Genomic DNA, 16,113 nt, shown 5'->3' on the forward strand with positions numbered 1-16,113 from the left:
TGCTTCCCTGTGGTCCTGCATGGCATGGCATGTCCCCTTCTCTCAGCAAATGTAAATAGTAAATTTTTTTTTTTTTTTTTTTTTTGAGACGGAGTCTGGCTCTGTCACCCAGGCTGGAGTGCAGTGGCCAGATCTCTGCTCACTGCAAGCTCCGCCTCCCGGGTTCGCGCAATTCTCCTGCCTCAACCTCCCGAGCAGCTGGGACTACAGGCGCCCGCCACCTCGCCCGGCTTATTTTTTTTTGTATTTTTAGTAGAGACGGGGTTTCACCGTGTTAGCCAGGATGGTCTCGATCTCCTGACCTCGTGATCCGCCCGTCTCGGCCTCCCAAAGTGCTGGGATTACAGGCTTGAGCCACCGCGCCCGGCCTGTAAATAGTAAATTCTTTCACTGGCACTGACCTGTGTTGTCACCTCCGTAAATTCAAATCCCATTGGTAAAAATTTTAGGACATCAGCATACCGGTTTCTTTATTCCTGGTTCCTTTCCTCTCTCCCAATGTTAGGTTACAGTGATCTCACACATTGTATTTACATGCATTTGAAATCCCGTCAGACAACATTTTAATTTTTGCTTTCAATGTATGAAACTCATTTTAAAGAAATCAAGAGGAGAAAGTAACCTATTACATTTACCCAGATATTTACCATTTATATTGGAAGAACTTTCCTTAGGAGAATTCCTAAGGAATAGACTCTTTGGTGTAGACTGTGGGCAATAATTTCTCTTTAGTTTTTCTTCAACTGAGAATGCTTTATTTCACTTTCATTCTTGAAGGATAATTTCACTGGATAGAGAATTCTGGGTTAACATTTTTTTCTCCCCAGCAAACAGAATACAAGAAAATGGGTTAACATTTCTTGTCTTTCATCACTTAAAAAATATTGTGCCACTTTCTTCTGTCCTTTCCAGTTTCTGATAAGTCACAGTCATTTGAATTCTTGTTCCCCCACATATGGTATGATTTTCCCTGGATGCTTTCATGATTTTTACGTCCTCAATTTTCAACAGTGTGCTTTCGATGTTTCTGGGTATGGAAATCTTTGGGTTTATTCTGGTTGTGTTCCGTGAACTGCTTGAACCATCATGTTTATATCTTTTGCCAAACTTGAAATGTCTTCGGCAATTATTTCTTCAAATACTTTTTCAGCATCACATACTTTTGCCATTTGGTTCCTCTATCTTCTATTTCTTTGCTGAAACTTACTTTTTCTAATGGTTTTAAGAGTATTTAAGATTGCCTGTGGAGTGTTTTCAGTTGCTGGTTGAATATTTTAGTCTTTCATCAAATAACTGCAACATCTGTGTCATCTCAGCACTGCTGTCTTTTCCTATATGAGTTGAGATTTTCCTATCCCTTTATATGCCAATTTTGAATTATATCCATTTTGAACAATGCAAAATTATGTTATAAAACCTTCAATCTTGTTTAAATCTTATAAATACTGAAACTTTTGTTTTAGCAGATAGTTGATGTAATTAGATTCAGGCTGCAAGCTGCAACCTGTCTTCTGAGCTGTGGTTCCAATATCAGTTCAGTTTTCAAAGCCCTGCAATACTATTTTTTTAATTTTTATTTTTGAGACAGGGTCTTGCTCTGTCACCTAGGCTGGAGTGCAGCGGTGCCATCATAGCTCACTGCAGCCTCAATCTCCTGGGTTCAAGTGATCCACCCACCTCAGCCTCCCAAGTAGCTGAGAACACAGGTGCATGCCACCATGCCTGGCTAATTTTTCTATTTTTTGTAGAGACAGGGTTTCTCCATGTAGCCCAGGCTGGCCTTGAACTCACTCCTGGGCTCAAGCGATCCACCTGCCTTGGCCTCCCAAAGTGCCGGGAATATAGGCATGAGCCACCATGCCTGGCCTGCAATGCTATGTATCTATCCCACATGTATGCCACTGTGTAGCCATTCTGGGACTTGGACGGTGGTCTTTTTGTTAATTCAGTTCTCAAAAGCCTTTCTTATGCTGATTAGGAACAGATCCATGCATGTGTACCTTGGGGATCAGCCAAGGGGATTATGAACAACTTCATGGCTCACTTTCCTGAACTCTTCCCTCTCTGCCATCTACCTGGTGCTTTCTGGTTTCCTGGGGCTCTCTCCCCTTGGTCCTCCACCCAGAAAGATGGGGCTTTTGATTAACCCACTGCCTTGTACCTCTGCAACTGTGCTTGGATCCAGCCAGGACACACAGAGAGAAAAATCAATGGAGCCCACAACTACAATTAGAGAGAAAGGTTCTCCTATGTTGGAATTTTGGCTTCTACAAGCTTCGATTGCCACTACATGATTATTTGGGGCTGGGTTACATGAGAATAAAGAAGAAAAAAAGGGGGGGGGCTCACTCTAAGTTTTGGATGTTTCCTTTTCTGTCACTTGGGCTGAAACTAGAAGGCTTTTCCTGGTGTGTCCTGGTGGAACTATGTTATGTTCATGCTGGAGGATTAATGAGGGGGAACAAATGGTAAACTCACTGCTGGTTTGGTGATACTTTTTCTTTTCTTTTTTGAGATGGAGTCTCACTTTGCAGCCCAAGCTGGAGTGCAGTGGCATGATCTTGGCTCACTGCAAACTTTGCCTCTGGGACTCAAGTCAATTCTCATGCCACAGCCTCCCGAGTAGCTGGGACTACAGGCACATGCCACCATGCCCAGCTAATTTTTTGTATTTTAGTAGAGATGGGGTTTAGTAGAGATGTTACCCAGGGTGGCCTGGAACTTCTGGGCTCAGTTGATACACCCATTTTGGCCTCCCAAAGTGCTGGCACTACAGGCATAAGCCACTGTGCCCAGCTGGTGGTACTTTAAATTCTGGTCTTTGTTCTAAATCTGCCTATTATTTATTTTTCAGGGTCCTCAAATAGTTGCTATATGCATTCTGCCTAGGTTTTATCGCTGTATTCAGTAGGACTGACAGGGTGGAGTGTGCTTACTCTTTTTTTTATTTTTATTTTTTTTTTATTTTTGAGACAGAGTCTCGCTCTGTCACCCAGCCTGGAGTACAGTGTGGCACTGGGTTCAAGCGCTTCTCCTGTCTTGGCCTCCCAAGTAGCTGGGATTATAGGCGTGTGCCACCTCACCTGGATAATTTTTGTATTTTTAGTAGAGACAGGGTTTCACCATACTGGCCAGGCTGGTCTAGAACTCCTGGTTTCAAGGGATCCTTCTGCCTTGGCCTCTCAAAGTGCCAGGATTAAAGGTGTGAGCCACTGTGCCTGGCCAGCTTACTCTATCTTACCAAGAACTGGAAACTTCTTGCCTGTTAATGTAGGTGATGCTGCCCATCCAACATGAGTTAAGTGAATAGTTGAATTCACATTGGTCAAATACTATTGAGATTACTGTGCAGCCACTTGGATACGGAAAATTTGATCATATCTCCTCAGTGGGCCACCAGCAACAACTAGCCAAGCTGAAGAGGAGAGATTTACTCTCCAGACGAAAGACCCTCAAAACAAATACTCCCTCAAAAGGGGCTATTGCTGTATCCGACCCAAGGTAAAGCCCACCTATTGACAGATTCTGCCCAGATACAGAGCTTCCATTTCAGATCTAGTGTCAAACATCAAAAACACCCATACTGGAACAAAGGCCTAAATACAAAAGATGGAAACCAATTAAGCAGATCACACGGAGAACTGCAGGAAACTAGGTAATGCAGGGCACAAAAGAAAACCTTCACGAAATTTTAATTAGTGGTTTCAAACAGATATAAGATGATACTGAACCCACAGAACAGGAATCAAGATGCTAAAAGAAGGGAAAGGAAGGAAGAAAAAGAAGAGGAAAAGGAAAGAAATCAGAATAGAAATGTGGGCAAATTAAGAATATGATGGCCAAAATAAGAATCAATAGAAAAACTGAAAGACAAAGGTGAAGAAACCTTTCTAAAAGTATCATGAAAACAAAGAAATGGGAAAAATAAGAAAAGAGGCCTTAAAGGTCCACCTAGGATATCCCAAATCCAAATAACTAGCATGTCAAAAAGGGAGAATGGCAATTAATACAAAAGTAACATAAAATCATTTCCCAGAACTAGAATACACAAGAAGGCTGGGTGAGGTCATGAGTCTCTAATCCCAACACTTCTGGATGCTGAGGTGGGCAGATCATTTGAGGCCAGGAGTTTGAGACCAGCCTAGGCAACATGGAGAAACCCCATCTCTATAAAAAAACACAAAAATTAGCCAGGCATGGTGGCATGTGCCTGTAGTCCCAGCCACCTGGGAGACTGAGGTGAGTGGATCACTTGAGCCCAGGAAGTTGAGGCTGCAGTGAGCCATGTTTGCACCACTGCACTCCAGCCAAGGTGACAGGGTGAGACCCTGTCTTTAAATAAAAAAATAAATAAAATACATAAGAACCCAAGCATAATTAGTGAAACAATTACAACTTTCTTGGAACTAAAGGCCAGAAACATCTTGAAAGGAAAAACAAAATACCTAGGCATGATTACTTTCAAAAGTCCCGTAAGAAAAATCCTGGGAGCAGGGTGGGAACAGGACATACAAAAGAATGACAATAAGAATGTCACAAATTCTCAAAAGCAATTCTGGATGACGGGGGAGGGGGAACGGGCAGGCAGTAATGTATCCAAAGTTCTAAGGGAAGATGATTTTCAATCTATAATTCTATACCTATCCACATTACATATCAAATACAATATAGAATAAAGACCCAGAAAATTACTTCTATGGATTCTTTTCTTAGCAAACAAATATCTGACAATGAAATTCACCAAAATAAGGGAGATGAAATAGTTATACAATCCAAGAGTGGCAACTAGAAGTCCAAACGTCATAGCTATGCAGCAGACAAACTGAGGAACCAGTGGATTAGAGAAGGGAAGAGGATTTTAGAGGCGTTCTCCCAAAAAGGATGCTAAAATAGAGATATAAATAAATACTTATAAAGTAGTAAGGGTATATATAAAACACATTTCACAAGTGGATGAAAACAGGGCAGATACAAATTCCAGGAAAGGCTTGGGCCTTGAGCTCAGGAGTTTGAGGCCAGCCTGGGCAATACAAAAAGTTAAAAAATTAGCTGAACATTGTGGTGCATGTCTGTAGTAGCAGCTACTCAGGAAGCTGAGGTGGGAGGACTGCCTGAGCCCGTGTGGAGGCTGCAGTGAGCTGCACTCTAGCCTGGGCAACAGAGCAAGACCCTGTCTCAAAAAAAAAAAAAAAAAAAATTCAGGAAAAAATTAAAAGTTGTTCCAAAAAAACCCCATAAATGTAGTACAGTACTTGGCTCTGCACTGGGTAACTAAAAAACATAACTATATTGGAAAAACTGGGATAGTTTTTGTCTCATTTATCTTAAAGAAAGTGAATAATGCCCATAATTGGTAAGAAATGGCAGTATAGGCTGGGCGCAGTGGCTCACACCTATAATCCCAGCACTTTGGGAGGCCGAGGCAGGCTGTTTGAGGTCAGGAGTTCAAGACCAGCCTGGCCAACATGGTGAAACCCTATCTCTACTAAAAATACAAAAATTAGTCAGGCATGGTGGCACACACTGTAGTCCCAGCCACTCTGGAAGCTGAGGCAGGAGAATCATTTGAACCTGGGAGGTGGAGGTTGCAGTGAGCTGAGATCATGCCACTGAACTCCAGTCCGGGGTGACAGAGTGAGACTTTGTCTCAAAACAAAAAACAAACAAACAAACAAACAAAACCAGTAGTATAGTTGACCCCCGAACAATACAGATAAGGAGTACCGACACTCCAACACAATTGAAAATTCACGTATAACTTTTTGACTCCCTCAAAATTAACTACGAATAGCCTACTGTTGATTAGAGGCCTTACCAATAACAGAAACAGTCAATTATAATTTTGTATGTTGAATGTATTATATACTGTATTCATAATAAAGTAAGCTAGAGAAAAGAAAATGTCATTAAGAAAATCATAAGGAAGAGAAAATGTGTTTACTATTCATTAAGTGGAAGTGGATCTACATGAAGGCCTTCATCCTTACCTTCACTTTGAATAGGTTGAGAAGAAGGGGGGATTGGTCTCACTATTTCAGAGGTGGAAAAAAATCTGCATATAAGCAGACCAGTGCAGTTCAAACCCACGTTGTTTGTTCAAGGGTCAACTGCTAATTATTTATAATTCTTTAGGTAACCATCAGAACAAACAGCTAAAAACAGTAAAAAAAAATAGTTGCCTCTAGGAAGTTAGGGAGGGTTGGAAGCAAGGAACTGCTGCTGTACACATAAATCTTTTAGTACTACTTGATTTTCTGTTTTAAACCATGTGTATGTATTATTTTGGTATACTTCCCACCTTCTACTTTTAATAAAAAAATGTTGAAGTGGATGCATAACATGCTATTGAAGTGGATGCATAACATGCTATGATGTGTCACTGATAGTTTTGGCCCTAATTTTAAGTTTTGCTTGTTTCGTATCTGACATTTGAGATAAGGAATGTCAGCAGTTATGAAATATTGAGTAATTCATCCACGAAACAAACATTTTCTATTACTTCTCTGTTACTTTTCTGGATTAGTTTAATTGAATGTTATTGCAAGAATAGCTGCTTGAAAACGTTAAATCTATAACTAACTGTATGACTTCAAATGTTCTCCACACTATACAACCAAAATAAAACATAAAATTAAATTGGATGTTGAGACAGAGAAGTAACTGCAAAAAGACCAGTGAACTACCTTAATTTTTTGTCATTTTTTAAATGACAATCACAAAACTCCCAACATTTTAATCCACTTAAGTCAATATTATATATTTGCACTTACAGAAATTTTGTACTATAAAATTCTCAATCTGAGGTATTATTTACCAACAAATTCATTGACTTTTCATAGCATATACAACAATCCTTTCACAGAAAGTGGTATGTTCAAAGGGGAATATGTTCAGACATTGTTTGGGTTACAAAATTAAGTAAGAGTCAGATCCTCTGAAAGCATCACAGAGGGCCAGAGGAGAGCTCCTGGGTCTCCTGTGCTGCAAGTGTGGAAGCACTGGCAAGACCGGCAGAGAAATGCTCAGCACAGACAGAGCTGTCTGACAGTATTCCTCATATAACTAAAACCAGTATCACAAGATGAACTGCATAGTTTTGGGAAACAGCTGTGCAAAATGCTTATGACTGCTTCACATGCTCAACCCCATTTTTTTTTGGTGCCCCCAAAACAATTATCCCCTAAGATTCAGATTTCATTAACAACTTATTCTTCTGAAGTACTGATTATTCTTCTGAACAACTGATCATTACATTCGAGTTCAGAAGTGAACAATAAAGTATACAGCATTATTAAATTTGAGATGTTTGGCCACTACTTACACTCATAAGGAAGATAATGCAATCCAAATATCCATCATTTGAACTGGCTGTACTTGGTATCTGCATATTTTTAGTGTTAGTTAAAAATATCTCCCCCATCCTACAATGTTCTTACTCTGTTTTACTTTACTCAGGCTTTCAAGAAAAAAGGGGGAGGGGCATGATATGTAAGTAACTTTCTTTTACGTGGTACATAGAATTTGTATTATTCTACCTTTTATAAATTCAGTTTTTCTCAACTCTATCATAACATTTCACAAATCCAGAGAGGAGGAGTTCCCGGCAACTTCTACCATTCAAAACACAGCTAAAACCAGAAACGACCAAAGCAGGGGCTCAAGAGTGTGCAGGTTTGACCTGGGGAAATGTTTCTTCACACCACTACCACTACTCAGCATCTTCTACTTTTTAGTATGGGCATACACTAAAGAGGCTCTGCCAGCTTCACCCAGGCTGCATATTTTCAGAAGCAGCTGACTGTAAGTGTAGAAGGAGTAGCACTGGGTGCTACCTGAAGAGCATACAAGAGCAAATGACAATAAACAAACAGAGCAAAAAACAAATTCAAGGCAGACACAATGGTTAAAAACCACAGCAGCCCAAGACCAGCTACCATGGGGGTAGATATGACATACTTACTGAGGAGCATCACCCCACCATGGCGCAATATAAGATGGTCAAGTCAACCACAAGTCACTGGGGAAAAAGAAACTACACAGGCAAGTAAGCTGTTAAAATATTAAGGAGGGATTTCTAAAATGGTTCAGACCAGTAGTTCTCAACACAGGATGCACACTTTAGTATGCTTTTTTTTTTTTTTTTTTTTTTTCCGGAGACTCTTTCATAAGAAGTGTTGTATATTATCTCTAAGAGAAAAGGAGAATATAACTTTCAGACATTAACATGAGTCCTACAGCATAAACATGAATTAGAAGTACCACATAAGCCTCAGAAAAAAAGACTTTTAATCATTCATCTGTAAGTCTGTAACAGGTTCATTTTAGGTCTCTATCTAGCCATCTATATTAGTAAGATTGCTATCAAATTAATAATGCCTTTATTAGCCATTTTTCCCCAATATAATTTCAACATTTGCTGTCTGTTCCATCTTTTTCTTTAACCTCATCTCTAAAATGTCTATGAAGTTCATTCCTGGAAGGGTGCTTATCTGCCCCATAGGAAAGGACTTCCCTGCATGGTCACTCTGAGTGTACTCTTAGAGACAGGACCAGCTGTGTCTACTCTAGACTCTATCCCCACTACATCTGCAAATCACCATAATTTGACAGCTTCAAAAACTTTCAGCTCTCCTGATTTTTTCTTCACTCTTACCCACAGAACCTCTTCAAGTTCCCAAATCTCATCTCTGTTGTCATTCTTCTCATTCTTAGTAAAAAGTGCATTTGATCAGAGTCCAGAAGTCAATGTGTGAATCCCTTTGACTTCTCCTCCATTTCATCTAAAAATTCTACCTTTCACGACTTCCTTCTCCCTCCTGCTTTTTCAAAGTCATGTCTTTGCATTCTGCCTTATCTCAGGCTTCATCACTTCTCTGTTTACTGCTTCATCACTTCTCTGTTTACTTCACTGCTGCCCCTCTGCCTATAAACATCTTGGGTTTCCCACATCCTACAGAAAGCTTCCTTCAAATCCACTGCTGATATGTGGAACTACTCCATTTCTGTCCTTTCATCTTCACATTTTTATTTTAGAGACAGGGTTTTGTTCTACTGCCCGGGTTAGAGTGCAGAGGTGTGATCATAGCTCACTGCAGCCTCAAACTCCTGGCCTCAAGCAATCCTCCTGCCTCAGCCTCCCAAAGTGCTATGATTATAGGTGTAAGCCACTAGGCCTTGCTTCACGCTTTTTGAAAAAAGTAGCCCAAGCCCCATTTCACTGGCAATCTCTTGCCTTCTGGATCTACTCCCATTCAAACCAAAACCACTTTCTTGAATGCCAACAATGATGCCTAATGCCAAGCCCACAGTCTCCTCCTTTGTATTCATTCTGCTTGGGCTGTATGTAGCATGACCAACTTCCCCATGACAAGTTCTTTCCTCTCCACTCTTCTGAGATACTTCCTACCTTTGACTAGTCCCCCGTTTTTTTACTTTCTTTGTCTATTGTTGCTTAAATTTCCCAAAATTCTCTCCCGGTCCTCTCCCTCAACTATACTTTCACAGACTCTTCAAGCTATAATTGTAAATTTGACTGTTCTGGTGATAACTCCAAATCTCCACCTCTAACCTCTAACATTTCTTAACAGGCATAATTCACTTTATTTTTCTTGTATGAAACCCCTGTGTTGCAGCCACAGCTGCAGCCTGGGTCCTTTACATGGAGACTCTGGTGTGGGTCTTGACGAGGTGGTCAAGATAGGGAGACTTGGTGAACACAGTCTTCTTCCAGAGGTCGGGGGTCAGGCAGCTGTAGGTCTTGGAGATGGCATCAAAGGTGGTCTTGGCAAAGTTGCCCAAGGTAGCCGTGTAGCTCCTGGCTGAGGTGTAGCAATCATCAATACCGGCCATCAGCAGCAGCTTCTTGGGCACCGGGGCCGAGGTGACACCAGTGCCCCTGGGCACAGGGATGAGGCGCACCAGCACAGAACTGCTGTGGCCTGTCACCTTGCAAGGGATGGTGTGGGGCTTGCCGATCTTGTTCCCCCAGTAACCTCTGTGCATGGGTACAATGGAAAGCTTGGCCAGGATTATGGCCCCTTGGATGGCATCTCCTTGGAACACTTAACACCCACACTAGACATGGCCGTTCTAGTCCCTGAAGACTACAAATGCCTTGAACCTGGTGCTCTGGCCGGTGCAGGTCTGCTTCTGCACTGGCATAATCTTTAAAACCTCATCCTTGAGAGAGCCTCCAGGAAAAAGTCAATGATCTCAGATTCCTTGATGGGCAGGGAGAAGAGACATATTTCTTCCAGGGACTTGATCTTCATGTTCTTGACCAGGTGGCCCAGCTTGGTAATGGGCATACACTTCTTGTCCTTGGCTGGGGCCCTAGCCCTGGATGCCCCTGCTGAAGCCTCTGTAGTTCCTTATCCCAGGACCCCCAGGGGCTCTGGGTCACACTACTGCAACCCCCACCCCCTCACCAGCCCTAGCTACACTGGCGTCATCTGTCATTTGATGTTTTCTCAAAGAAGCAGCAACCATTAACATTTTTTTAGGCTGCAAGACTACCCCCTGAGTACTTCCTCCTGGTTATCCCACACATGCCTCAAACTTAACAGTTCTGAATCAGAGCTCACAGTTCTCTTCCACTCAATCCTTGGCCCAAGTTCCCTTTCAGTGACATAGGTGCTGAGTCTTGTGGACACGGCAACTAATTCTAAACTCTTCTTCCTACCACTCAGTCTTATCACATTCCACTCCTTTGTTACAGTACCAAAGTTCTGAAAACATACCAATTTCACTTCCTTGCTCAAAAACTTTCTAAAGCTCTTCAATGTGTAGGAGTAATGTTCAAGACTCTGAGAACAATATTCAAAGTCCCTGTAGTCTAGACTTTAACGTGCTTATTTCTGTAACCTAGTTTAAACTTTTCTTCCTTCCACTCTAACCCAAAAGTACCTTCTAAGAAATCCAAAGTGTATTAATCTCTGCTTTCTATACATAACAGTATCTTATTATTTAAACTATAGCATTTATCACAGCTCTATTAGATTGTAAATATATTATATTAAGAGTGGGAACTGGGTTTGGTCATTTAACTACGGTTCTCAACTAGGTGAGATTTTGCCCTTCCTGGGGGCATTTGACAATGCCAAGAGACATTATTGTTGTCACAACCAAGAGGATGCTCCTGGCAACTAGAGGGTAGAGGCCAGAAAAGCTACTAAATATCCTACAACCCACACAACAACTATCTGCCCAAAATGTCAACAGTGCCACTGCTGAGAAACCCTGAGCTAATCAATAAATGTCTAACAAGAACATGTCTGAACAGGAATTAGGAGGTTTAGGAACACAGGCTGACATCCAGCCTAGTTATCAATGATATGGTTAACATTGTTTAAGAGGGAAAGAATGGCCAAAAAGGGGGAAAGGGAGCTTCATTTTAGTAGTTTGAATAAAGTTAAATAAAATTATCAAATACGTCTAAATAAGGGGAAAGAATGGCCTTTCAAACATAAGAGAGTCCTCTCTTAGGCCTACTCAAAGATTATTTAATTCTCTAGGAAATATACCTTTTCCTAACACATTATTCATTATTGGTTAGGGTCTAGACTGTGAAGTTATGCATTAAAATGTAGATTTTTGTCCAGTAGAGATGTCAACTGTCTCAGTCTGCTAGAAAAATAACCCAAAAGGTTACAATGTCATTGCTCTGTAAGATATTAGCCAATCTATATCTAACCAAGCAACTGTATTCCAATAATAACCTTGAATGTAAATAGATCAGAAAAGTGACTGAAAAAAAAAAAAAGATCCAAGTATATGCTGCCTGCAAGAGGCTCATTTCACCAATAGGGTCACACACAGACTGAAGGTGAAGGGATGGAAAAAGGTATTTCATGTGAATGGAAAACCAAAAGAAAGCAGGCGTAAGCTACACTTAGATAAAATAAACTCTAAGTCAAAAACTATTAGAAGAAACAAAGTCATTATGAAATAATGAAGGGGTCAATTCAGCATGACAGTATAACAACCATATATATGTGTGTGTGTATATATATATGCACACACTCAAGTACGTAAGGCAAATATTAACAGATTTGAAGGGACAGACTATAATACAGTAATTGTAGGGAACATCAACACCCCACTTTCAGTTCAAGACCAGCCTGGGCAACATGGTGAAACTCAGATGGAAATTAAGATTAGATTAGAAATAAATGAAAGATTAGAGCAGAAATAAATGAAAGAGACTATAAAAATAGAAAATATTAATAAAATGAAGAGTTGTTTTTTAAAAGGTTTTAAGAATTCATAACACTTTAGCTAGACTAAGAAAAGAGACAAAATCAGAAATGAAAAAGTAGATGACAACTGATAATGCAGATATACAGAAGATCATAAAAAACTATTATGAACAATTACACTTGAACAAATTGGATAACTCAGAAGAAATGGATAAATTCCTTGACACATACAACCTACCAAGATTGAATTATGACTAGAAAACCTGAAGAGACTAATAATAAGTGACACTAAATCAATAATAAAAAGTCTCCTATCAAAGAAAAGCCCGGGAACTGATGGCTTGCTTCACTGCTGAATTCTACCAAACATTTAAAGAAGAACTAATATGAATTCTTCTCAAACTCTTCCAAAAAACTGAAGAGGAGGAAATACTTCCAAATTCATTTTTGAGGCCAGCATTACCCTGGTACCAAAACCAGATGAGGATAAAACAAAAAAAGAAAACACAGACCAATATCCCTGATGAACACAGATACAAAAACCCTCAACAAAATATAGTTGGCCTTCTCTATCTGTGGTTTCTGCATCCATGGATTCAATCAACCACAGATTGAAAATACTCAGAAAAAAATTACATTTGTCCTGGACACATACATTTCTCCTGTCATTATCCCCTAAAGAATATAACTATTCACATCACATTTACATTGTATAAGGCATTATAAGTAGGTCAAGAAGATGATTTAAGTATATAGGAAAATATACATAGATTATATGCAAACACCACACCATTTTATACCAGGGACTTGAGCAGCTGCAGATTTTCGTATCTGTGAGAGATCCTGGAACAGATCACCCACAAATGACAAGAGACTACTGTTATAGCAAAAAGGATTCAATAACACATTAAAAAGATTATTCACTAAAATCAAGTAGGATTCATCCAAGGAATGCAAGGATAGCTGAACAAATACAAATGCAAATGAAAAACAAAAGTCATATGATCATTTCAATGGACGCCAAAAAAGCATTTGATAAAATCTCATGCCTTTTCATGATAAAAAAAAAAAAAATCTCAACACTTCAACACAATAAATGCCACATATGACAAATCTGCAGCTCATAACATACTCAGTGAGGAAAAATTTAAGGCTCTTGCTGTAAGATCTAGAACAAGACAAAGAAGCTCACTCTTTCAACATAGTATTCAAAGTTTTAGAGCAATTAGGCAAGAGAAATATAAGACATCCATACTAGAAAGAGAAAAGTTAAACTGTTCCCAGATGAAATTATCTTACTATATAGGAAACCCCTAAGAGTCCACCAAAAAAACAGAACTAATTAATAAATTCAATAAAGTGGCAGAATACAAAATCAACACAAAAATCAGTAGTGTTTCTATACTAACAGTGAACTACTTAGGAATAAATTTAACCAAGGAGTTGAAAAATCTTTACACAGAAAACGAAAACACTGACAAAACAAACTGAAGACACAAATAAATGGAATGATATCTCAGGACAATCTCTTCAATAAATATATTGGGAAAAGTACACAACCACATGCAAAAGAATATTAGATCCTTATCTCACATCATGTACAATAATCAACTAAAGATGGATTAAACCCCAAACTATGAAAACTACTAGATGAAAATATAGAGGAAAAGCCTGGTGACATTGGTCTGGACAATGATTTTTTAAAATATAACCTCAAAAGCAGAGGCTACAAAAACAAAAATAGACTAAAAGAATTACATCAAATAAAAGCTTCTGGACAAGCAAGAAACCAATGAACAGAGATTATCTACAGAATGAGAGAAAGTATTTGCAAACTATATACATAAGAGGTTAATATCCAAAAATATAAAAGGAACTCAAAACAACAATAGCAAGAAAACAAGTAAAAAGTGAGCAAAGATTTGAATAGACACATTTATTAAAAGAAGATATACAAATGGCCAACAGGTACAGTAGTCAGTTACCCATTATGTGTGGTTTCAGTTACCCTTGGTCAAGCATGTTATGAAAATATTAAATAGAAAACTCCAGAAGTAAGCAATTCATAAATTCTAAATTGTGCCCTCTTCTAAGCAGTGCAGTGAAATCTTCCACCATCCAGTATTGGAATCATTCCTCTGTCTGGTGTATCCATGCAGTATATACTACTTGCCCAACAGATAGTAGCTGCCTTGGTTATCAGATCGACTGTAGCAGTATCTAGGTGGCTGTCTTCAAGTAGCCCTTATTTTACTTAATAATGATCCCAAAATACAAGAGTAGTAATGTTGGCAATTTGGACATGCCAAAGAGAAGCAATAAATTGCTTGCTTACTTTAAATGCAGAGATGAAGGTTCTCCACTTAATAATAAAATAACTTTTATTAGAGTATATTGCTATATTTTCCTATTATTAGTAATTGTTGTTAATCCTTTATTGTGCCTAGTGTATAATTTAATCTTTAAAATGGTATCTATGGTATCATGGGTATCTATGTATAGAAAAAAAAACCATTGTATACATAGGACTCAGTACCATCCAAGGTTTTAGGTATCTACTGGGGGCCTTGGAACATATCCCCAGTGGATAAGGGGGACCACTGTACATGAAAAAAATTATTGGCTGGGTGCAGTGGCTCATGCCTGTAATCCTAGCACTTTGGGAGGCCAAGGTGGGAGGATCACTTGAGCTCAAGAGTTTGAGAACAGCCTGAGCAACATAGGGAAACCCCATCTCTACAACAAATTTAAAAAGTAGGCGGGCATGATGGTGAACTCGCCTGTGGTCCCATCTACTCAGGAAGCTGAGGTGGGGGAAATGCTTGAGCCCAGGGATTTGAGGCTTCAGTTAACTGTGACCACATCACTGTACTCCAGCCTGGGCGACAAAGTGAGGCCCTGTCTCAGTAAATAGATAAATAAAATAATAAAAGAGAAAATGTTATATACAGTCATCCTTTGGTGTCCACGGGGGATTGATTCCAGGACCCTCTTGCAAATACCAAAATACGGTAAATATAAACAATGGAATACTTATCAGCCATTAAAAAAAAAAAAAAAAAAAGGAAATCCTAGTATTTGCAACATCATGGATAAACCTGAAAACATGAGGTTAAGTGAAATAAGCCAGGCATGGAAAGACAAATGATGTAAGTGGAATCTAAAAAAGCTGGTCTCCTAGAAAAAAAGAGAAGAATGGTGGTTATCCAAGGCTGGCACAGTTTGGGGAAGGGATTCTGGAGATGCTGGTCAAAGGACACAAGATTACAGTTAGATAGTAGGAATAAATTCAAGAGAACTATTGTACAGCATGGTGACTATAGTTAATGACAATATATTGTAGTCATGAAAAATGCCAACAGGATATGTGTCCTCACCACAAAAATGACATCTATGTGAGGCATGTTAATTAGCTAGCTTTAACCATTCCACATTGCTTATGTACTTCAAAACATCATGGATACAAAATAAACACAATTTCATCTGTCAATTTAAAAAATAAATTTAAAAACTTCAAGTGCTCTCTGAACTACTTCTACATTCCTGCTAGTCCCTCATTCATGAGTTACCTGTCTGAAAGCCATGTCTATATAACTTCAAAAAAATGTTTACACTTTGGCAGTAGAGTAGCACCCACTCAGATGCCCAAAGGGACTCCCATCTGCTGGAGCTACTAAACTGAGTCGTCCCAGAAGGGCACTTCATCAGCTCCTTAAACCTAAGCATGTCTCATTTTGGCTCCCAGAGTACCAAGAGAATAAGAAACAGCCAGAGAATTTTACTTCTGCTGTTTCTCTGTTGTCTCCTTTTCTTCTGATAATGTGTTTTCGTTTGATGATTCTTAGCCACATGTCCCTGTCCACATTGGCCCAGAGACCAGTGGATACGAATCCCTAGGCCAGTTTCAACGGCACCC

General features: G+C 39.5%; 1 protein-coding gene and 1 pseudogene across 7 annotated transcripts in view; both read right to left on the reverse strand.

Moving 5' to 3' along the window:
- The window catches only part of N4BP1 (NEDD4 binding protein 1), a 73,384-nt gene that overhangs the window by 32,364 nt on the left and 24,907 nt on the right, over nt 1-16,113 (reverse strand). Inside the window, exon 1 of one of the 7 annotated variants that reach the window (XM_065536899.2) lies at nt 648-665. The exons of the other annotated variants lie outside the window; for them this stretch is intronic. Within the exon in view, the coding sequence (XP_065392971.1) occupies nt 648-650 (3 nt within the window). The 5' untranslated portion in view covers nt 651-665. Of the gene's footprint in view, nt 1-647; nt 666-16,113 lie in introns of those variants that run through there. 7 annotated transcript variants of the gene reach the window in all.
- On the reverse strand, nt 8,821-15,255 carry LOC135968795 (small ribosomal subunit protein uS5 pseudogene; annotated as a pseudogene).

The sequence above is a fragment of the Macaca fascicularis genome, chromosome 20, assembly GCF_037993035.2.
Source record: "Macaca fascicularis isolate 582-1 chromosome 20, T2T-MFA8v1.1".
In the NCBI taxonomy this organism is placed as follows: Eukaryota; Metazoa; Chordata; class Mammalia; order Primates; family Cercopithecidae; genus Macaca; species Macaca fascicularis.